This window comes from Salmo salar, chromosome ssa05, assembly GCF_905237065.1.
Source record: "Salmo salar chromosome ssa05, Ssal_v3.1, whole genome shotgun sequence".
Classification (NCBI taxonomy): Eukaryota; Metazoa; Chordata; class Actinopteri; order Salmoniformes; family Salmonidae; genus Salmo; species Salmo salar.
In genome coordinates this window covers 59,462,741-59,487,693 of record NC_059446.1, presented here as the reverse complement: position 1 = coordinate 59,487,693, position 24,953 = coordinate 59,462,741, and the positions used below count along the sequence as shown (strand labels likewise).

At 42.1% G+C, this 24,953-nt stretch overlaps 1 protein-coding gene across 1 annotated transcript; it reads left to right on the top strand.

The window, feature by feature from the left end:
• Window positions 1–1,943: 1,943 nt before the first annotated feature.
• LOC106605327 (leucine-rich repeat and immunoglobulin-like domain-containing nogo receptor-interacting protein 1) lies at window positions 1,944–24,701 on the top strand. The gene is made up of 3 exons (XM_014200818.2): window positions 1,944–2,319; window positions 21,214–21,330; window positions 21,458–24,701. Exon 3 carries the CDS (start codon window positions 21,470–21,472, stop codon window positions 23,303–23,305), a length of 1,836 nt encoding a protein of 611 aa, XP_014056293.1. The 5' UTR covers window positions 1,944–2,319; window positions 21,214–21,330; window positions 21,458–21,469; the 3' UTR covers window positions 23,306–24,701.
• The last annotated feature ends 252 nt before the right edge of the window (window positions 24,702–24,953 follow it).

Below are 24,953 nucleotides of genomic sequence, written 5' to 3'. Positions count from 1 at the left end.
TTCTCAGATTTCAATCAGGTCTGATATATGTGAAATGGAGTATGTGACACTAATGTAGTCCACTAGCTTGTTTTGTTGTACTACTTTAATTCAGATTAAAGTAAGTGAACTCCATTCGGTGGTAAAGGTGAACTTGGCTAATTATAGAGAACCGGCTCCATCTCCCTTTGTTCATTTTAGACATTCTCCCCCCAGTGGCCAAACGTAATTAAAGTCCTTTGGGCTTTGCCAAGAGTGCCACTGTCCTCCTAAATCACTAATGGATGGCGCACCAGTTTCAGATACAGAGAAATAAAAGCCTACTCACGATCACTACAGCAAATGTACCATACTGGTCATTAAAATTAATTAAGTGACTGTCAGCTACATTATGTCGGCAAAGCAACCAATGCCAACTAATGCACCTCAGTGAACAACACTGTAACAGAATGTCATGTGGAGAGCGTGGGACTCCTGTACAATCAATACATAATGTATCTCTAATGCATTTTTTTTTAATATCAATCCCATTCTATCTGAATGCTGGATATCGCAGGCAGGTCACCTGTGATACAAGTCAGTATTCTGACGTCCATCCATGTCAGAGGATGTCAGGAGATGACGTGGAAACCAGCCACTAGGGGCAACAGTGAGCGCTGTTAAATTCAAGCATCTGCCTCTAATTCCAAAAGATGCATGTTTAAATCCAGTGATAGAAAGTCGTTTTCTATATTTTGGTTTTAAGCCAATCTCAAACCTTAACCCTTACCTTAACCTATCGGAGTTCATGACTGACCTTAAACATTACCTTAAACATTTGGAGTTGATGCATAAACTTAACCTTAAACACTTTGAAATTTGACATTTGAGAAACATGGATGAATGTCTAATTCTGACGTTTGAATGTGAGAGCTTGTAGGGATATCATCTGTTCAAAACGAACTTTGACAAGGCCTAGGGCAGTTTCTCCAAATTAACATGGCCATGTGTTGAGCGTTGTTAAATGCAATAACCTTTTGCACCTGCCTCAGTTTCAGACGCACTTTTCCTCTTGCTCCTCATCAGGAACATACCGGCTGGCAGATGCTCCATGTTATGCTCCATAGAGAGGAACCCAAGGCTGCCCTGCTCCAATCAGAGAACACCAGGCAAACACTGATGAGGATTCTTTAAAATGGAACGTGAGGTTGAGCCCAAATCTACCATTTACTAGCGGGAGCCAAGGTCCAACATCTAGCCCATCTGGCATCTTTCTGAGAAACAGTCACAGTGTTAGATTAAAACAAAACCCAGAGTAGTTTGCCCGAATCCCATTGATGGGGCGTTCACAGGGCATTGTCAGGTTGGCCACACTTGATAAGGTGCAAGACAGAATTCTTCTTGAACACAAATCTCGTGTATACCCTAAACGGAATGCTCAATGTCAGGTTAGAATCAACCATACCAACATGTTTTTGTACCAATTAAAATATCAAATAATGTTTTGTGAGGATTATTGGGGCAAATCCACGAATGATTGCATGCATGTGTATGCACACTTTGAGGCATGGACTCTCCAACCTAACCCCGAAGGGGATGAATTTAGTCTGTGATTGCCCTATAGTTTTTTATTTCTATATATTTCTTTATTTTCTATCCAGCTGGTGTCTTGCCTAAGTCAAAAGATTTGGCTGACCAGAGTGCACATTTGCCCATCATTCCTAAATATTGGCCTACCCAGCGCGATAGTAATGTACTGTCCTGGATCATTTCCAGAACTCAATCAGTCTAGTGGATAAAATCACAAATCCTGTGAGAATGCTGAGAACTCAGGGATTTTCGCCACCATATTCGCGCATCTACTGTAGCCTACTATGAACTCGTTGATGCTCTCTGTCCTCATGGACAAGTGTTTCATTCATGTAGTTGACTGGTTCGTTGATTCACACCTATAGGCTACTTTCCCCCAGTTCGCTTGAGGTAATTATGATATTTTTTCTGTGGGATGCGATTGCGACTCGAGCAAGAGCATCACCACCACGTAGAAGAGCACGAGCAGGGGCAAGAAGGCGGGCTTTCGATAGCGTCAGAAGAGAATAAAGTAGTCGACCTAAATTATTTTCTGTAGCGTAATTATCCCACTACTCCCTGAGGGTGGTGCAGTAGTCAGAAGAAATGAATGAAGGAGGACGAATTAAATTGTGTGAGGTCTCAAGGGATATGTTTTAAAGTCTAATAAAACATGATAAATCAACCAGCAACCGAACGAAAAGCTTAGGCGAGAAGGAACCTGAACGTTTGGAGTTGTGCGTAAGATATGGAAATGTTTTACTATCAACGTTTTATTGAAGTCATTAGCTGGTGAGTTTTCGTTCACTGTATACAATTTTCAGTGTACATTTGAAATTGTGTAACCATAACCCTAATTGATTTTGCAATTGTGTTTTTATATCAGACATAGTTCATAAACTAGGTTACTGATTTACCAATCTGCAATGTAGGCTACTTGTCAATAATATGAACTAAGCACCTGTGGGCAACAATATTTTCTACATATTGTGAATTACATCATACTTGTTTGTTTCTTGAAACTCAAGCAGGGCAGTAGTCCAGGAGCGGACTTGTGTTGTCGCCCTTTGGCGTCGATTGATTTATGGGTCAGCCTAATTCAGACCCCATGTAATAGTTTTATGGTCAACGTGGGCTTCTGGACAGAGACCAGCTCAAACGAGTTCTTGACATGGCTTTCGACTTTAATCCCACAATAAGTGCCAAAATGGTGACTGTGATTTCCATTTTATTCCTTTGACTCAACATTTGAACATGTCCACAAGCTAATATGGAAGGAACAAAAACACAAACAGAATATAAATAAATATACAAAAATACAGTACCTGGGTTGGCTAGGCTATATTGTCAAAGAAGCAAAGGCTAGACTACTTGATTTATCTTCAGATGTAAGTGTATGCACGATGCTAAGTTTTTCCGGTGGTGACCATTTTTAAAAAAACATTTAAAGCAATCCTGATTGAGCATGGTAAATGTTCTTATCATTTAGAATAAGTTGGATGAGCTAATCATATAAATATCCATAAAAACGTATAATTAGATAACTAGACGTTTATGATATATTTTCAATTTCATAATTGATTTTCATCTGCAGCCTGATAAACTAAAATGAACATTTCAATTATAATTCATCAAGGGAGTGAGAAAAATACAATAATGTTATCCAGCCTGTAGAAGAAAAAAAATAAAAATTTCTTCCCCCCAGCCAGAGAGAAGGCGAATATCACAATAATGAAGTGCGACTGGCAAAGCTGAGTGCCAAAGAGTACGTTTTGGTGACTGGCCAAATAGGCACTTTACTCAGGAGGTGCTTTATGCACAGGAAGTATTTCAGTCTCCTTGTTAGTGGACTGATTTATCCTGACTTTTAATTATTAACAAGACATGATCTGGGTCAAGCAAGAAAGTATTTTTCATCAGTGCCTTCTTTGTTTTGCTTGGTCATCGTTACCTAAGTGTAAAGCCAATATTTCGAATGTACTTGTTCTTCATTTCAAAGTTCTGTGAGGCAGGGCTGCTTATACAGTCCCAACAATCCAGGAATGAGAATATATTTTGACGGGTTGCTCAGCTGCAGCTTTTAGCTTCATCTGCAGCCCTTAATAGTAGGCTTAGCTAAAAGCATTGGGGCAAGGTCACGCGGTAACGGAGTCACACTCCCACTATATCTTTTAAGATGTGTCATGGAGCCATATGGGAGTCATTAAATGCATACAATTAAGATGCATTATTTCGTTGCTGGGCAGCTGTGACTCCATCAAGCACTAATCATTATTTTGCGTTAAAGATATATTTGAACAATTACTTGTTAGTATTGCACTAACTAGTACGGCACTATAAATACATATATATTTATAAATATAATCGTTAAAGATTCAATACGTAACATTTTGTGCGACCTGACCAAATTCACATAGAAATGTGGGTTATAGATCTATCATTCTCATTGAAAGGAAGTCTAAGAAGCGGTAGATCTGTTCTATGTGGGTTATTTCTATGTTCCCCATTCATTAAGTTTAGTTATTGCGTCTTTTACTTTCGGTTTTGTTTACCAGCTTCAAACAGCTGAAAACACAATATTTTTGGTTACTGAAAATATATTTCACAGAGGTTTAGATGGTACAATAATTCTCTATACATTGCTTCTTTTGTCACATAAACTAAAATTATTTGAATTTTAACAACCAGGAAATTGCAGAACGGTTTCTGCATATAGCATCTTTAAGATCTGGCCCCAATTATAAAAAAAGATATGCCCATTTTTATAGTGGGAGTGTGACCCCTCAACCGCATGGCCTTGCCCTTTGAACCTGGAAGAATGCACCACAGATCCCTGCACACTTTCATCCATTCTGCTCCAATTTGACTCTTATAGTCCAGGGGATTAACATCAAGGCAATTCCACAGTAAAATAATGGTGGTGAGACGACAATTTAATAGTATGCCAAACAAAAAACATTGATTTCAAAGTTAAACAAACCATACAACTCTATGCACAAGGACTACTTTTTTTTCCACAGAACATTTTACAAAAATACATTTACTCGAAGAACAGTGCAGATGTAAAGTTTGGTAACAGAATGACAGTGAAATCTTACCACGTTGTCCAAAAACGACTCTGAATTAAGATTCAAAGATGTCTGCAGAAATAATGGGGTGTCAGCTATGATATGCTGTATATACAAAAGTATGTGGACCCCCCTTAAAATTAGTTGGATTTGGCTATTTCAGTCACACCCGTTGCTGACAGGTGTATAACATCGAGCACACAGCCATGCAATCTCCATAGACAAACATTGGCAGTAGAATGGCCTTACTGAAGAGCTCAGTGACTTTCAACGTGGCACCGTCATAGGATGCCACCTTTACAACAAATCAGTTTGTAAAATTTCTGCCCTGCTAGAGCTACCCCGGTCAACTGTAAGTTCTTGTTTTGGGAAATAGAAACGTCTAGGAGCAACAACGGTTCAGCCACAAAGTGGTAGGCCACACAAGCTCTAAGAACGGGACCGCCAAGTGCTGAAGCTCGTAGCGAGTTAAAACCGCCTGTCCTCAGTTGCAACACCCACTACCGAGTTCCAAACTGCCTCTGAAAGCAACGTTAGCACAATAACTGTTTGTCGGAAGCTTCATGAAATGGGTTTCTATGGGTGAGCAGCTGCACACAAGCTTAAGATCACCATGCGCAATGCCAAGCGTTGCCTGGAGTGGTGTAAAGCTCGCCGCCATTGGACTCTGGAGCAGTGGAAACACGTTCTCTGGAGTGATGAATCACGCTTCACCATCTGCCAGTCCGACGGATGAATCTGGGTTTGGCAGATGCCAGGAGGACGCTACCTGCCCCAATGCATAGTTCCAACTGTAAAGTTTGGTGGAGGAGGAATAATGGACTGGAGCTGTTTTTTATGTTTTGGGCTAGGCCCCTTAGTACTAGTGAAGGGAAATCTTAACGCTACAGCATACAATTACATTCTAGATGCTTCTGTGCTTCCAACTTTGTGGCAACAGTTTGGGGAAGGCCCTTTCCTGTTTCAGCATGACAATGCCCCTGTGCACAAAGCGAGGTCCATACAGAAATGGTTTGTCGAGATCGGTTTTGAAGAACTTGACTGGCCTGCACAGAGCCGTGACCATTCAGTTGTGGCTGAATGTAAGCATGTCCCCGAAGCATCTAGTGGAAAGCCTTCCCAGAAGAGTGGAGGCTGTTATAGCAGCAAAGGGGGGACCAACTCCATATGAATGCCCATGATTTTGGAAAGAGATGTTCAACGAGCAGGTGTCCACATACTTTTGGTCATGTAGTGTATGACACCTTGAGTTTGAAAAAATATATATTTTGGTTATTGAACTACAGTGAAGTGGATTAACACATGGTAACAGATTGATGGTAACAGAATGACATCATGGGTCCCTGATCTGTACTATAGACGGGTTAGCAGACGTCACAAAAACAATGCAAACGCTTTAATGGGGCAGAAGGCAGTGTGTTGTTGTGATTCTGGATGGCCAGATGGCTTGCAATAATGATAAGAAACTGCCATGTGGGGATTTGTTTCAGCTAGTTTTATGTTGTTCTTGATAGCATGTCTTGTTTTGAGGTGTGTTTACTGATTTCATGTCAATGTTATTATGTCAAAAATGTGCTAGCTAGCTAACCAACATCTGTAACGATGTATTTGAAGGACAAGTTTTCATTCTGCAAATGTATTTGTTTTCAATAAACATTGGAGATGAAATATATACTGAACAAAAATATAAACACAACATGCAACAATTTCAAAGAATTTAAGGAAATCAGTCAACTGAAATAAATTCATTAGGCCCCAATCTATGGATTTCACATGACTGGGAATACAGATATGCATCTGTTGGTCACAGATACCTTAAAAAAAGATAGGGGTGTGGATCAGAAAACCAGTCAGTATCTGGTGTGACCACCATTTGCCTCATGCAGTGCAACATCTCCTTCACATAGAGTTGATCAGGTTGTTGATTGTGGCCTGTTGTTCCACTCCTCTTCAATGGCTGTGCGAAGTTGCTGGCTATTGGCGGAAACTGGAACACGCTGTTGTAAATGTCGATCCAGAGCATCCCAAACATGCTCAATGAGTATGCAGGCCATGGAAGAACTGGGACATTTTCAGCTTCCAGGAATTGTGTACAGATCCTTGCGACATGGGACAGTGCGTTATCATGTTGAAACATGAGGTGATGGCTGCGGATGAATGGCATGACAATTGGCCTCAGGATTGAAACTGCCATTGATAAAATGCAATCATTTTCATTGTCCGTAGCTTATGCCTGCCCATACCATAACCCCACCGCCACCATGGGGCACTCTATTCACAACATTGACATCAGCAACTGCTCGCCCACACGACGCCATACACGTGGTCTACGGTTGTCAGGCTGGTTGGACGTACTTCCAAATTCTCAAAAATTATGTTGGAGGCGGCTTTTGGTAGAGAAATGAACATTCAATTCTCTGGCAACAGCTTTGGTGGACATTCCTGCAGTCAGCATGCCAATTGCACGCTCCCTCAAAACCTGAGACATCTGTGACATTGTTTTGTGTGACAAAAACGCACATTTTAAAGTGGCCTTTTATTGTCCCCAGCACAATGTGCACCTGTGCTGTGGACAATGCTGTATAATTAGCTTCTTGATTTGCCACACCGGTCAGGTGGATGGATTATGTTGGCAAAGGAGAAACTCTCACTAACAGGGATGTAAACAAATTTGTGCACAAAATTTCAGAGAAATAAGATTTTGTGCGTATGAAACATTTCTGGGATCTTTTATTTCAAATCAAATTTTATTTGTCACATGCGCCGAATACAACAAGTGTAGTAGACCTTACTGTGAAATGCTTACTTACAAGTCCTTAACCAACAATGCTGTGACAAGAAATAAAGTTAATAAAATATTTACTAAATAAACGAAAGTTTTTAAAAATCTAATCGATCGAAAAGTAGCATAAGAAATGTACATAACAATAACAAGGCTATATAGAGGTAATGTGCGGGGGTACAGGTTAGTCGAGGTAATTTGTAAAGTGACTATGCATAGATAATAAACAGCGAGTAGCAGCAGTGTAAAAACAATGTCAGCTCATGAAACATGGGACCAACACTTTACACGTTGCATTGATATTTTTGTTCAGTGTAGTTTACATGCTGTCAACGATCTAAGTCAACCCTCATCTGTTTTGTCCCTTAGTTGTGCACGTGCCAGTTTTGATACTAAACAACCAACAATCCTATACAGAAATGCATAATTATGAATGTCATTCTCTTCAGGATGATGTATCCTGAATAGGTACACAAAGGTAGAACATTTTTATTATTCTACACACTGACTATTATTTGAATGAGCTCCGCTGCCAAGCATGCCGCTCATTGACTACAGCTCAGCTTTCAACACCATAGTGCCCATGAAGCTCATCACTAAGCTAAGGACCCTGGGACTAAAAACCTCCCTCTGCAAATGGATCCTGGACTTCCTGACGGGCCGCCCCCAGGTGGTAAATGTAGGCAACAACACGTCTGCCACGCTGATCCTCAACACTGGGGCCCCTCAGGGGTGTGTACTTAGTCCCCTCCTGTACTCTCTGTTCACCCACGACTGCGTGGCCAAACACGACTCCAACACCATCATTAAGTTTGCTGACGTTAAAACAGTGGTAGGCCTGATCACCGACAACGATGAGACAGCCTATAGGGAGGAGGTCAGAGACCTGGCAGTGTGGTGCCAGGACAACAACCTCTCCCTCAATGTGAGCAAGACAAAGGAGCTGATCATGGGCTACAGGAAAAGGCGGGCTGAACAGGCCCCCATTAACATCGATGGGGCTGTTGTGGAGCGGGTCGAGAGTTTCAAGTTCCTTGGTGTGCACATCACCAACGAACTATTCTGGTCCAAACACACCAAGACAGTCGTGAAGGCACAACAACACCTTTTCCCCCTCAGGAGATTTGGCATGGGTCCCCGGATCAAAGTTCTACAGCTGCACCATCAAGAGCATCCTGACACGTTGCATCACCGTCTGGTATGGCAACTGCTAGGCATCTGACCGTAAGGCACTACAGAGGGTAGTGCATACGGCCCATTACATCACTGGGGCCAAGCTTCCTGCCATCCAGGACCTATATAATAGGCGGTGTCAGAGGAACGCCCCAAAAATTGTCATAGACTATTTTCTCTGCCACCACACAGCAAGCTGTACTGAAGCGCTAAGTCTAGGACCAAAAGGCTCCTTAACAGCTTCTACCCCCAAGCCATGAGACAGCTGAACAATTAATCAAATGGCCACCGGACTATTTACATTGACACCCCTCCCCCCTCCATTTGTTTTGTACACTGCTGCTACTCGCTGTTTATTATCTATGCATAGTCACTTCACTCCTACAACGACCTACCTGTACCCCCGTACATTGACTCGGTACCGGTACCCCCTTTATATAGCCTCGTTATTGTTATTTTATTGTGTTACTTTTAATAAAAAAATTTGCTTTAGTTTATTTGGTAAATATTTTCTTAACTCTTCTTGAACTGCACTGTTCACCTCTTAAGGATCAGACCCTTTTTTTCAGTTTTCGCCTAAAATGACATACCCAAATCTAACTGCCTGTAGCTCAAGTATTGAAGCAAGGATATGCATATTCTTGATACCATTTGAAAGGAAACACTTTGAAGTTTGTGGAAATGTGAAAGGAATGTAGGAGAATATAACACATTAGATCTGATAAAAGAAAATACAAAGCAAAAAAAATAAAACATTTTGTACCATCTTTGAAATGCAAGAGAAAGGCCATAATGTATTATTCCAGCCCAGGCGCAATTTTGATTTTTACCACTAGATTTACATTTACATTACATTTAAGTCATTTAGCAGACGCTCTTATCCAGAGCGACTTACAAATTGGTGCATTCACCTTATGATATCCAGTGGAACAACCACTTTACAATAGTGCATCTAAATCTTTTAAGGGGGGGGTTAGAAGGATTACTTTATCCTATCCTAGGTATTCCTTAAAGAGGTGGGGTTTCAGGTGTCTCCGGAAGGTGGTGATTGACTGATTGAGGGAGCTTGTTCCACCATTGGGGTGCCAGAGCAGCGAACAGTTTTGACTGGGCTGAGCGGGAACTGTGCTTCCTCAGAGGTAGGGGGGCCAGCAGGCCAGAGGTGGATGAACGCAGTGCCCTTGTTTGGGTGTAGGGCCTGATCAGAGCCTGAAGGTATGGAGGTGCCGTTCCCTTCACAGCTCCATAGGCAATCACCATGGTCTTGTAGCGGATGCGAGCTTCAACTGGAAGCCAGTGGAGAGAGCGGAGGAGCGGGGTGACGTGCGAGATTTTGGGAAGGTTGAACACCAGACGTGCTGCGGCGTTCTGGATGAGTTGTAGGGGTTTAATGGCACAGGCAGGGAGCCCAGCCAACAGCGAGTTGCAGTAATCCAGACGGGAGATGACAAGTGCCTGGATTAGGACCTGCGCCGCTTCCTGTGTGAGGCAGGGTCGTACTCTGCGAATGTTGTAGAGCATGAACCTACAGGATCGGGTCACCGCCTTGATGTTAGTGGAGAACGACAGGGTGTTGTCCAGGATCACGCCAAGGTTCTTAGCACTCTGGGAGGAGGACACAAGGGAGTTGTCAACCGTGATGGCGAGATCATGGAACGGGCAGTCCTTCCCCGGGAGGAAGAGCAGCTCCGTCTTGCCGAGGTTCAGCTTGAGGTGGTGATCCGTCATCCACACTGATATGTCTGACAGACATGCAGAGATGCGATTCGCCGCCTGGTTATCAGAAGGGGGAAAGGAGAAGATTAATTGTGTGTCGTCTGCATAGCAATGATAGGAGAGACCATATGAGGATATGACAGAGCCAAGTGACTTGGTGTATAGCGAGAATAGGAGAGGGCCTAGAACAGAGCCCTGGGGGACACCAGTGGTGAGCGCGCATGGTGCGGAGACAGATTCTCGCCACGCCACCTGGTAGGAGCGACCTGTCAGGTAGGACGCAATCCAAGCGTGGGCCGCGCCGGAGATGCCCAACTCGGAGAGGGTGGAGAGGAGGATCTGATGGTTCACAGTATCAAAGGCAGCAGATAGGTCTAGAAGGATGAGAGCAGAGGAGAGAGAGTTAGCTTTAGCAGTGCGGAGAGCCTCCGTGACACAGAGAAGAGCAGTCTCAGTTGAATGCCCAGTCTTGAAATGAAACTAGATGGCAGCAGTGTATGTGCAATGTTTTAGACTGATCCAATAAACCATTGCGTTTCTGTTCAAAATGTTGTATCAAGACTGCCCAACTGTGCCTAATAGGTTTGTTAATAACTTTTAAAGTTCCTAACTGTGCACTCGCCTCAAACAATAGCATGGTATTCTTTCACTGTAATAGCTACTGTAAATTGGACAGTGCAGTTAGATTAACAAGAATTTAAGCTTTTTGCCAATATCAGATATGTCTATGTCCTGGGAAATGTTCTTGTTACTTACAACCTCATGCTAATCGCATTAGCCTACGTTAGCTCAACCGTCCCGTGGGGGACCCACCGATCCTGAAGAAGTTTTAAGGGCTTGTAAGTAAGCATTTCACGGTAAGGTCTACACTTGTTGTATTCAGCGCATGTGACAAATAAAGTTTGATTTGATTCCAAATTTGTCTGTGTGTGTGATTTCAGTGCTATCGATAAACAACTCCTGCATTCTCGCCAGTCAGTGCATCCATATGACCCTCAAATATTTGGGGCCTTCCCATCTAGCACATTGGGTTCCTTGGAAGTTGTGGGAACTACTGTTTTTGGTTTCATATTGGTTGCTAGAATGAAGCCATGCATTTCCTGACCGGTAAAACGTAATGTTTTTTTTTTTTAACTTTCTGCGAACAGCAGTGAACATTTCGGCCTCCCTGTAACCCAAAAATGTATTTTAGGTTACAGGGAGGTTCTGAGAATGTTTTACTCTGGTACCCTGTAAGTTTTCCTGGGAGGGTTAACTAAAGCTCTGTGAATAGAGATTATAGTTAATTTGGAGGTTCTTGAATAACTTCTTTAAAACTTTCACTGAATTTTTCAATAAGACTTTTAATAAACTGCTATCTTGGGTTACTTTTTTGAACTCCAAGCACAGATAGAACACATTGAGCCTATAATCTTCCATGGAATTAGTCCACTGCGCCACCAGGATGGAGGTAGCATGACATGTTTTTTTACGCAAACAAAACTGTTCATTTTAGTCTATTCAAACAGACTCCATTTCAAAGGAAACAAGCACTCCAAGATGCACTCATTAAGATCTGGCCAATAAACGGGCATGGCCAATACACCTGAACACACTTAACAAGATAGAGGATAGAGAGAATTTTGTTGATGCTGAGAACGGAATGTATGTGTTTTTAAATAACATTCTCTAACGTTACTAACGTTTTCTTGTGGTTTTTATGGAAAGAACAATTTGAGAACATTCACAATGGACAACCACACTCTCATCAAGCTCTAAGAAACATTTTGTTCTCAGAACATTATGCGCTAGCTGGGCTTATACCCACAATACATCACTATGAACCAGACCAAATCTGTACCAATCATAGATGTCACAAGTTTAGACATCACAGTGCGGCACACGACATTAGAGTAAAGTACAGTATAGTTCAGTACATTTCAGTACAGGACAATAGAGTGAATTATATTGTACTCTACTCTAGTGTGCTCTACTGTACTAAACTCTACTGTACATTACTGTATTGCACTGACCTCTACCTTTCTGTACTGTACTATACTGTGATGGGCTGTACTGTACTGTGCTGTCCAAACTTGTGAAACAGACATCTATGATTGGTTCAGATTTGGGCTGACCAAATTTCAACTACTTTTCAACATCCATGGACGTCCGGTGTCAGTCAGTGCTCAGTTGGTGGGGGGGTTAGTTACACTAAATGGAAAGAGAGGGGGCACATGGGTAGGTGTCAGTAAGAGGTGGGCTATCCAGACTGTTTTCAAACTCTTGCTTTGACCACTACGTGACAGAAAGAAAACAGTTATGAGCTGAACATAACATTATGCCAGTGGAAGGGAGGACAGGAGCAGCTGACCCAACTGTGGTTTCTGACTACTATGAATTCCCATTGGAGCCATTCAGTTGCGGTCAGTCTGTTACAGATTTTTTGGTTATTCTTTTTTCCCCGATTTGGTAACAGAATAATCACTTAATATATCATGAACCAAATTGTTATCAGTAAAAACACAAACTAACTGGTTGGTCTACCTTTACTTGTTACTTCTGTGAAGTTTCATAATCCTCCCTCTTCATGAGGGAGCGACATTTGAAAATATCTTAAAGATATGTGGGTTTTTGGTAACAGATTCCAAGACACTAGACAATATTTCTTAAACTTACAGAAGGCAAATCGTTTTTTTTTAAATGTATTTCTAATACCTTTTAAGACTTTTTCTGCTAGATGTTTTCTAAGACCCCTTTTCCATCTGTTTGACCAGAAATCAAAGCCTTAGCTTATTCCTAATTTCTAGGATGGAAAATGGTTGACAATGTCCCCCCCCCGAAAAATAGACTATCATAGCTTTCATTTCACACCAAATGTGATATGCTCCTATGAACTTCACATGTTAATGCTCAGGGCTTTTTACATGGAACTAACCATCACTAGTATTGGAGTGTTGGTTTAAAAACCTGTTTATGGAGGATAATGTATTCTGTTCACACCAACTCTGCCCTGGGTTGACCATTTCAAAGGATTGTTTCTGTCGTTCTCTTTTTTTATGCCATCTCAGTAGCCTCAAACAAGACCCATTTGGAAGGATTGTGCATAAACATTATGCATACATAATTAAATTCACAATATGAATATTTAAATGGCAATACACTTGGGCTCATGTCAAACCAACAAATTACTTATTTTCATCATTGCAGTGGTTATGAGAGACGGTGCTAAAGGACTAGGACTAATGTTTACGCATGTTTTCATTCCACCTTTTAATTTGATTATGTTCAACTAAATTCCGTAGTGTTTCTGCATATCAGAGGACTTATTAAACTAATCAATGATGTAAACACAACATCACAGCATTATAATAAAACCTCATTGTTAATTTGCCAACCAATCTATTTGAGCAAAATGAAGCATGGTTGAAACAAAAACCTGCATACTTACTCTGAGATCACAAGGAAATGGACTCTGTGTCTCTGGAGTCTTTATTTGATGATGTATTCTTTCAGACTCAACTGCGGTTATCACATTTATTGGATGAGAGAACAACCCCAGTATGTGCTGTACCCACAGAGTACAGCATGTGCGTTTTATTACCATGCCACATGATTTGACCCACACTATAGCTTTAGCACCACCATAGCAGGTTACCTTTATTGGAATCAAGTTAGGATTGTGGATGGCTCTGATCAGATTAGCAAGCAGCCCGGTAAGTGTGCCAAAGGGAAAAAGCTCCACCTGTCCAGTTGTGTGTGGAGGATTATGTAGTGTAGTTGCTTTTCTGTGAAAAACGCAACCCGCAACAAACTGTTATGGCTCTCTTTCAAGAGGTTGCTCTCTTTGTCCTCTCAAAGCTGTTTTGGAATAGTGAAAGCAGAGAGGGTATGCTGAAAATGGAAGGACTTTCTAATGAAAGTGTAGCCTAAAGGAGACCTTGTAACAGAGGCCCAATGTAATCCACGAATGGTATAATTGGCCGCTGTTATTTATTCTTGGTATTTTCCCCATAGGCAGAACGTTTCCTGACCGCTGAAGTCCACCTTCAGAAGAATCAAGCACCTTTTGATGAAGCGTGCTTGCTGGAGTCCTTGTTTACCATCCATCTCCTCCTGTCAGACATTGTTCTTTCTCTCATTGTACCTCGATGGATTCAATCCGTCAATGCTATTAACTAAAACGACCTCATTTGGCATGTCACATCTGTGCTACACTGAAACCAATTAACTTTTCTAATTTATTTGTGCTATTATTAATTTAGCAGACAGTGCACTTTGTGCGAGCAGTGACTTAACCGACTGCCTTGATAAAGAATTATAATATAGTGCACCCTGCAACACGACAGAACAGTGTCTCTGGAACCAGATTTATTTAAGTGGGCTGTCACAGTGACCCACTTCTGCCTCTGCCTGTGAGACAGAGTGAGAGTGTAAATACAAACATATTCAGAGCACATACACATCCGCATATACACACACACACAAAATGCATAATGCCTAACCCTAAGCATACCGACGCATAAACACACATTCCACCATACAATGACCAAAAACTCCCCCAAACCCACAGGCATTTAAGTTGCAAATACACACAAAAAGCATTTGTATAAAACACATTTAATCCATATGAAACAAATGCAATTGCAAATGTGGGCACAGTGTCACACAGTTAATATAATCATATTTGTCACAGTTGCAAGCTTACAGCCAGACAAACATACTCTTCTTTATTGCTTCCCTACATGCTTACTGTAATGCAAATACACAATCTATCTAACGTAGGTCTACACACACACACACACACCGCAATATTATTGAGGTATACGTTGTCTTTACAAAATGTTTTAAAGTGATTGAATCAGAAATGGCTCGCTTGACTTGAGGTTGTTTACGAACCCTTTCTCCTTTTCCTGGCAGACCCAGTGGAAAAAGAATCTGGCATTCTGAAGAGCACTGCTATTCTCTCCCCCTCAGCCTAGCAGCTGTTCTGCTCACAAACCTTTTAATACATGCTTGTAGAACTCTGGTGCATATCACAGGGACTGGTACACTGTGGCAGGTGCCAGGAGCAATAAACAATGTCTTTCTAGCATATAAAAACATACATATATACACACAGAGACACTTTCAACAGAGTGTAACACACACCCGGGCCCCCAGGTCCGTGCTGTTGTTTCATTTCAGCCATCTTAATTGGTCTAAGAATCAGTGGCGGTTCTAGACCATTTCAACTGGGGGGGGCAAGCTGGGGCCAGTTACATTAGACGTTATTGTTGTCATATCGTTTTCTTCACTGCATTGCAGGCATTAGCAGGCAAAAGACCATGTTCATAATCATCATCGTTGCCACAGTCTAATAATGGATGTAAAAAAAAGAATGATAGCAAAAATTAGTTATGTAAAAATTATTTCATACTCCACATTTAAAAATTGTTGTCACAGGGGCGGCACTGCCCCCCCCCCAAAAACCCCCCACCCCCCCCCAGAACCACTAGTGCTAAGAATAGCACTTAGGCAAGTGTCAAAGTGTAGCCTGGCTTACACTGTGCATTCTCTTTCTAACCCCATGGCGATTTAGAGAGTGACCAATGTGGGGAGGGGAGGAAAAGTCTGCCAGGGTGTCTGTTTTGAGGACAGACTTCAATACAATGAATGAACATAAGACTGTTCTCGTGGCCCATCCAAAGCGGCCCCCAGCTAGACATCATGCACCGGTTAAATTGGGTCTTTTTGCCTATAATCTCTAAGTGTTCCTGCCAGTACTGATTGGGAAACATATGTCTTGAGGTAGGAAAGACCAAAGGCTTTGGGAAATACTAGGCAGGCTGCAGAGCAGATATCCCTTAAAAACAATGAATCACATAAAAAACTGATCAAACTTAGTTTGGGGTTGTTGTTTTGCTCCGTTTCTGCTGCGTGTCATGTCAAAATGAGAAGGAAGCTCATGAGCCACAGTGCTGAGTGTGTTGGTTACCTAAAGTGATTCCATGGAGTCAGTAATGGGGATTCTGTAGCTAGGCACGCACTGCAAGGTCACTGTTTTGACACTCAGAATGTTCTGACATCTGTCCACAGTTTGATGTAACATGATGACAGCTGAGCGGACTTGATGAGTTTTGTGTGATGATGGGGGAGAGCTGAGTGGGAAAGTCCAAATGTTTGAAAGAATTAAGCAACAGTGGGGACCAACCCAAACACCAAACATGGTTTCTGGATCTGCCATGGGATTGTCTGAGTGGATGTTACATCAGGTTGGCTTTGATATTGTTTGCATTTGGCGTTGTGGTTGTCTGTTAGATAAGAGCTGGCCGCTGCACAGGTTTGGACGGCTGGGTTTTTGTGTTATGCAAAAGGTTTACGGTAGCATCATATCGGCCAATCAGGCATTTTGCCATCAACTCTCCAGCTGAAAACTAAACAAACCCAATACCCTTACCACCCAGGACAGACTTCATTCAGCAGCTTCCTCAACAACAACTATTTCAATCGGAACAATAGTTGAAATTGAATACTATTTTTACCTGTTAGAATGACTTAGCATAAATACAGAGGAATATGATACCGTGTGACTGTGGAATCTAGATTCCTGACCCTGTCTAATTTTACAGACGGGGTCAGGTCTCTTTGTGACCCCTAGGTCACGACCATCGACTGCAATCTAACTTCATGGTGTATGCATGGACATACAGTACCAGTCAAAAGTTTGGACACACTTACTCATTCAAGGGTTTTTCTTTATTTATACTATTTATTACATTGTAGAATAATAGTGAAGACATCAAAACTATGAAATAACACATATGGAATCATGTAGTAACCAAAAACAAATCAAAATATATTATGTATTTTAGATTCTTCAAAGTAGACACCCTTTGCCTTGATGACAGCTTTGCACACTCTTGGCATTCTCTCAACCAGCTTCACCTGGAATGCTTTTCCAACAGTCTTGAAGGAGTTCCCACATATGCTGAGCACTTGATGCCTGCTTTTCCTTCATTCTGCAGTCCAACTCATCCCAAACCATCTCAATTGGGTTGAGGTTGGGTGATTGTGGAGGCCAGGTCATCTGATCTGCACTGCTCAATCACTTGCCTTCTTGGTCAAATAGCCCTTACACAGCCTGGAGGTGTGTTGGGTCATTGTCCTGTTGAAAAACAAATGATAGTCCCACTGAGAGCAAACCAGATGGGATGGCGTATCACTGCAGAATGCTGTGGTAGCCATGCTGGTTAAGTGTGCCTTGAAATCTAAATAAATCACAGACAATGTCACCAGCAAAGCAACCCCACACCATCACACCTCCTCCATGCTTCATGGTGGGAACCACACATGCAGAGATCATCCATTCACCTACTCTTTGTCTCACAAAGACACAGCAGATTTTTTTTGTTTAGATCAAGATGGGGCACAGTCATGGGTGTATGTTTCATTACCGTACCAATCCCTTTTAGCCTGCAGCTTAGACTGAGGATATAAGGTGCAGAGTAAAAGTGGAAAAGGATGTATTATTTGGTAATCAATTAGTAATCAATTAGTGGTTGGAACCAAAAATCTCAAATTTGGACTCAGACCAAAGGACAGATTTCCACAGGTCTAATGTCCATTACTCGTGTTTCTTGGCCCAAGCAAGTCTCTTCTTATTATTGGTGTCCTTTTTAGTAGTGGTTTCTTTGCAGCAATTCAACCATGAAGGCCTGATTCACGCAGTCTCCTTTGAACAGTTGATGTTGGGATGTGTTTGTTACTTGAACTCTGTGAAGCATTTATTTGGGCTTCAATTTCTGAGGCTGATAACTCTAATGATCTTATCCTCTGCAGCAGAGGTAACTCTGGGTCTTCCTTTCCTGTGGCGGTCCTTATGAGAGCCAGTTTCATCATAGCGCTTGATGGTTTTTGCAACTGCACTTGAAGAAATGTTCTGCATTGACTGACCATGTCCTCAAGTAATGATGGACTGTTGTTTCTCTTTGCTTATTTGAGCTGTTCTTGCCATAATATGGATTTGGTCTTTTACCAAATAGGGCTTTCTTCTGTATACCACCCCTACCTTGTCTCAACATAACTGATTGGCTCAAACACATTCAAAAGGAAAGAAATTCCACAAATGACCTTTTAACAAGGCACACCTGTTAAATTACATGCATTCTAGGTGGCAACGTCATGAAGCTGGTTGAGAGAACGCCAAGAGTGTGCAAAGCTGTCATCAAGGCATAGGGTGGCTACTTTGAATTATCTCAAATATAAAATATATTTTGATTTGTTCATCACTTTTTTGCTTACCACATGATTCCATATGTGTTATTTCATAGTTTTGATGTCTTCACTATTATTTAACGAGTACTTTTGGGTGTCAGGGAAAATGTATGGAGTAAAAAGTGCAATATTTTCTTAAGGAATGTAGTGAAGTAAAAGTATAAGTAGTCAAAAATATAAAAAGTAAAGTACAGATACCCCCAAAAACTACTTAAGTAGCACCTTCAAGTATTTTTACTTAAGTCCTTTACACCACTGCTTTTAATGTTGTTGATTTTGATTGTGCCCTTTGGTGTTTATGAGGGCTACTGTAGATCTACATGTAGTTGCAGTTATGACTAATGTTTTTGGCATTTGTGTCGGTATAAGAGTTAGTGCTTTAGTCGTCATCAGGATTAAAACTTTTTAAAAGCATTCCCAAAATCTGATTTGCACCGTAGTTGAATCACAGATGTTGCTTAAATGTATGTCATATTCTATTGTATATATTTGTACTTAAAAGGATAGTTCGAGATTTTGTCAATTAAGCCTTTTTTTCCACTTACCCAGAGTCAAATAAATAAATTGATGTGTCTGTGTGCAGTTTAAAGAAGTCAAAGGTAGTTTCTGGAGCTATTGCTTACTTGCGTTAGTGCAATGACTGGAAGTCTACAGTAGCTGCTAGCATTGTATTCATGAGTTCATCTGACTCTGGGTCAGGGGCGAAAATCTGATATCAACTTTGGAGGGGACAATTACATGAAATTTTCTCAAGAGCAATTCCTGAGGGGGACACCAAAAGTAGTGCTGTAACACATAGCCTAAATGTATATTGAGGAACCAAAGAAATAAGGTGTTTGCCGTACTCCTAACTACCGGTACCCAAAACTACACAACTAATCACAACAGCAATACCATTGCCTTTAACATATCTTAGTTCAGTCACCAGTTTAAGTTGAGAGACTCTGCCAGTCTGTCCCTGCATATCTGTCCCCCACTCTGCTGTCTGTGTGCCATCTGTTGCCTGCTCTGCCTAATGACATCATTGTGAAACATTTCCATTAGAATTTCATTTCTTTCTTATGAACATTTTATCAACTAGTCTTTGAGATATTAGGCTACTAGGATTCTTACTATGCGTTTTGGTGTATTGAAAAATACTCTGATGTCCGTCTTTTATTTTTCTGCCATTTTTCTACCTGGCTGGCTGGCTGGCTACACACACAGTGTGTAGGTTATTTACAGTAGGAGATGGGCTTCTATCATCTTCAATCAGTCTATTTGGGCTTCGATCTAAAAGGTAGCTAGCAAATGTGAAACGGATTAAAATGACAAGAGTTGACAGCTGTATGAGTTCACCATTTACACAACATATGCTGCAATCTTTTGTAATTTTAATAGTTTGTTTCATATTGGCTGGCTTCCAACAATAGCTGAATTTGCAAAGCTAGCGAGCACCAATTCAGTTTCAGTGGTGTTTGCTATAATCTTTGCTACCCGGGTTAAATAAAGGTGAAATAAAATAAATAAATAAAAGTTCCCTTGTGACAATTTAGCTTTTGCAACGAGACCATTAAATATATTTAAGACAATGGTAGAAGAGAGTGTTTGGATGAACCTCACGTCAGTTACGTTCATTGAGTGCCTTTCAGACAGTAGATTCGACCTCTCTGTTACCTTGCCAACTAAGGAACTGGCAGTGGATCAAACCATTGTGAGGCAAAGGGTGGGGGGGTCGCAATATTTTGAAACTTAAAAACGCGCTATTAAGTGTCTATAATCAGCACAATTGCTTTCATTGCGTATTATTAATATTATTTAAATTACATAATTATGTTTCAGTGATATATTGGGGGGGACAAATCATATTTTTCCCAGGATGGGGGGGTCGTGTCCCCCCCCCGTGATTTCCGCCCCTGCTCTGGGTAAATAGAAGAAAGGGCTTAATTACCAAAATCTTGAACTATCCCTTTTAATAAAGTGTAGTGGAAAATGTTCCCTAATTTCTTGTCCTGCTTAATTAATTGAAAACGAGGCTGCACAGTACGACAAAACCTTTTTGTTTCTTGGGGTATGTATGATGTGCCTCTATGGGAATGTTGACTATTCCATACTCGACCTTCTCAACTTGGTCCTGTATAGCTTACGTGTGCACATCTGCCATCACATGTCACTGGCCCTTCCCCAGATAGCCTGCCTAATCCAGATGTCTGGCCAGGGGGCACAGCTCCCATCCGAACTGGCCTTCATCAGGGTTTTTAGAATCAGTGAGCATAGGTCTGGATGCACTAATGAGGATTTTTTTGTGCAGATCAAGATGGGGCACAGTCATGGGCGTATGTTTCATTACCGTACCACTACCTTTTAGCCTGCAGCTTAGACTGAGGATATAAGGTGCAGAGTACAAGTGGTAAAGGATGTATTATTTGGTAATCAATTAGTAGAGATGCTATCTGTATTAAACAGAGATGTAGGTCGATAGTAACTATGAAATCTGCTTTAAATCGTACCCTAATTATGCTCTGATGTTAATAATAATTTTTAATACATTTTTTATTGTCTTGATTCCACTCTCAAATTCACCACTTTGCTAGGTTTATCTCAAAATGTTGGAAACTCATGCTTTGTCCATAAATATAGCATTTGCAATCCATGATTTACAAATGCTACAAAGAATCCTTGTTTTTGTATTTTTGGGAGGGGGAAGATTCATTCCTGTCTCTTTTGTCTCTCTAGGCCATTTGCAAGGACATGTTTTTTACAGAACATCATCTCTTATAGAAGACTTAACTCAGGTCTGATCCCAACTTGACCACCACTGGTTATGAAAACCTGCATCCTCATAGTAAATCGGTAAGTTCCTTAACAAATACTAAAATATATTCATACCTTTGTTTTCATTTGTTATAGCATTGCGAGTAAGCATGACTGCTCTTTAGCTATCGGTTCATACTTGTGTCCTTTTTGTTTCCCTTTTTAGGCAGGAGGCAAGATGTTTGTGGAGTCTGTTGTCCGATGGGGGGCATTTAGCATCTTGCTCCAGTGTGGATTATTGGGTGTGTCAGCAGGGGACTTCCCCTGGCCTTGCCCTGCCAGGTGTGTGTGTCGGCTTGAGACTTTAGAAGCGAACTGCTCTGACAAACAGCTGACTTCTGTGTCTCAGGGCTTCGCTAGTGGCACCCAGCGCATTAACTTATCTCGTAACAAGCTGAAGACGCTGGGTCGTCGCCAGTTCTTTGGCATGACCCAGCTAGAGGATCTGGACATTAGTGACAATGTCATCGCCATGATTGAAGTGGAGGCTTTCCAGGGCCTGCAGAACCTCAAGACCCTGTGCATTAGGGGCAACCGCCTCAAGATCATCTCTGTGGGGGTCTTCTCCGGACTGCCCAGCCTGCGCTTCCTGGACCTGAGTGAGAATGAGATCCTGGTCTTTCTGGACTACACCTTCCGTGAGTTGGTGAGCCTGCACCAGCTGGAGGCTGGGGAGAATGACCTGGTGTTCATCTCCCAGCGGGCCTTTACCGGCCTGCAGAACCTGCAGGAGCTCAATCTGGACCGCAGCAACCTGACCTCCATCCCCACCGAGGCACTGTCCCAGCTCCAGAGCCTGACTCGGCTGCGCATGTTCCGCCTCACCATTTCGGCACTGCCCAACAATGCCTTCCGCCGCCTGCATCGACTGCGCAGCCTCGTCATCTCCCACTGGCCCTTGCTGGACACCCTGGCCAGCAACAGCCTGATTGGCCTCAACCTCACCTCGCTGGTCCTCAGCAGCTGCAACCTTAGTGCTGTCCCATACCAGGTGCTGCGCCACCTGGTCTACCTTGGCTACCTGGACCTGTCCTACAACCCCATCACAGCCATCCAGGGTAACCTGCTGGGGGACCTGTTGCGGCTGCAGGAACTGCACCTAGCTGGGGGCAACCTGCTCCGCATCGAGCCAGGGGCCTTCAGGGGGCTGGCTTACTTCCGTCTGCTCAACGTGACATCCAACCAGCTCAGCACGCTGGAGGAGAGTGCCTTCCACTCGGTGGGGAATCTGCAGGTCCTGCGGCTAGATGGGAACCCCCTGGCCTGCGACTGCCGACTGCTCTGGGTGGTCCGCCGGCGACAGCGCCTAAACTTTGATGGCCGCCAACCCACCTGCTCCACCCCGGACATGGTGCGAGAGCGGGAATTCCGGGACTTCTCGGAGAAAGAGCTCCCGAGACTGTTCACCTGTCGGCAGGCCCGCATTGTAGACCGCAGGTCCCAGGAGGTCAGGGTGGAGGAGGGCACTACGGTGCTCTTCTCCTGCAAGGCGGACGGTGACCCAATGCCCTCCTTTACCTGGTTGTCAGCCCAGCGGATTCCGCTCTCCACTACGGGGCGCATCAGGGTGTTGTCCAATGGGACTCTAGAGGTACGCTATGCCCAGGTTCAGGACAGCGGCACATACCGGTGCACAGCGGGCAACGCTGCAGGCAACGACAGCCTGTACGTCAGCCTCTATGTGAAGGGTTTCCCACGTAACCGCACCATGCCCTTTTTCACCGACGAAGGCTGGATAGAGTCCTCACACGCCCCTACTGCCAACTCCTCTGCCCAGGTGGCCAACCAGTACCCGTTTGATGCCAAGACACTGATCATCGCCACCACTATGGGCTTCCTGTCCTTCCTCAGCTCAGTGGCTATCTGCTTCGTCTTCATGTTCTTCTGGAGCCAGAGCAAGGGGCAAATCAAACACACAGCCACCATCGACTATGTGCCCCGTACCTCAATGGGGGTAGGAGGAGGAGGAGGGGGTGGAGGTGACGCTGGCAAGTTCACCATGAAGCTTATCTAAGGTTATGTGGGAGAGGACTTGGGACACATTGACTGTGTCACTCCCTGAGGGTGTGGGGACACGGGTCACAGGGACACGGTCTGCCTTCAGAAAGCTAGATCCTCAGTGCACCCTTAACATACGGAAATTATACATATCTGATGACATATCATCCTAAATATCTTGGAGAAGAAAATAATGAACAGTGGTTGTCTAGAAGCCGCTTTATTTAAACTCTGTTGTCAATTTTTTTTAAATGGTGTCATTTTCTTTATTCAAGTCTTTATTCAACATTACAATTACAGTGCTACAAATTGAACATGATGATATGAAATATTATACATGTTCATGTGTATAAGGAATGCTCTTAAAGTGTCAAGGTTAATTTCACTCATATCAGGTGTGCTTGGTGGATCTGATATACAGATATATAGTAAGTGTGGATATCATGTGTCAACTTGCCAATACAGGTCAAGCAAGAATTGCCCTCTGACCTGAGGATAACTACTTATGCTTATCCACAGACGATCCATTCAGAGACTGCATACTCACCATTTGCTTAAGACTCTATGAAACTATAATAATATGCAAACACATGACTGTAGTTATAATAGATGTATAGAATACTGTACTAGGCTATATTCAAATACGGTAGATAAATCAGTTTCACTGTACAGTAACATTTCATGGCTCACTTTTTGACTAGCCTCTCGTTTACGAAAACGTTGTTGTTTTGGCGACAGGAGTATTATTTAGTTATCAGAATATGACGGTGTCCAGCGGGTGATGAAATTCTAATCTGTACATGAGAATGTATCCAATTCCATGTCATATTATAAACAATCTTTTAAGCTTTAAATCCTATTTCCATTTTCTTTTTTATAACAAAGTAAGATAGTTCGCACACATCAAATAGAGAATTCAAGATTATTTTTTGCAAGTAATTTTCTTTTTATATCAGTGGAATTTCATACTGTATAATTTGGTAAGATATTGCAATCAGCAACAATGCTTCAATGATAATATAACTGTATAACATTCATGTAACCTCACATTCATGTAACCTTCCTGAATGTTTATCGATCACAGGGTATTGAAAATATGTGCCTGAGTAATCTCACTCGCCATTAAAGAAACAATGATGAACTGTAATGGCGAACAGTACCTTGTGAAATTCAATGTTAAATGTAGGTCATGGACATTTCCATGCTCTAGGTTACTTTATGGCTATATCTAGTCCTGTGGATTAGTGCCACTCTTCTTTCATGTTCACTTGTTGTGTAGGTACACACAAACCAAAATTCCAAAACAATGTAAATGATGTACACATCTATAGTTAAGTCTGTTGTTTTGCTATCTTATTTGTAAAATATAATCTTTTTGCATTTTGAAATGATTAAAAACCTCTTTAACCTGCCTTATTGCCTTGGATTGATTCAGCAATATCCCATAGCCTTTTATGAAATGACAAAAAAACGAATCAGTCTGCTACAACATACAAATCTCAGTGGTTCTGAGTTGGGCTCTATTTTAAATGACTATACAGTACATTGTTAAATAATTGCTATGAGAGAGACATCCTTCCATGCATAAGACACAGTACGTTAATAATCTCAATGTTTTGACTCAGCTGTCAGACCATTTCAATCGATTAGAGCAGAGAAAATAA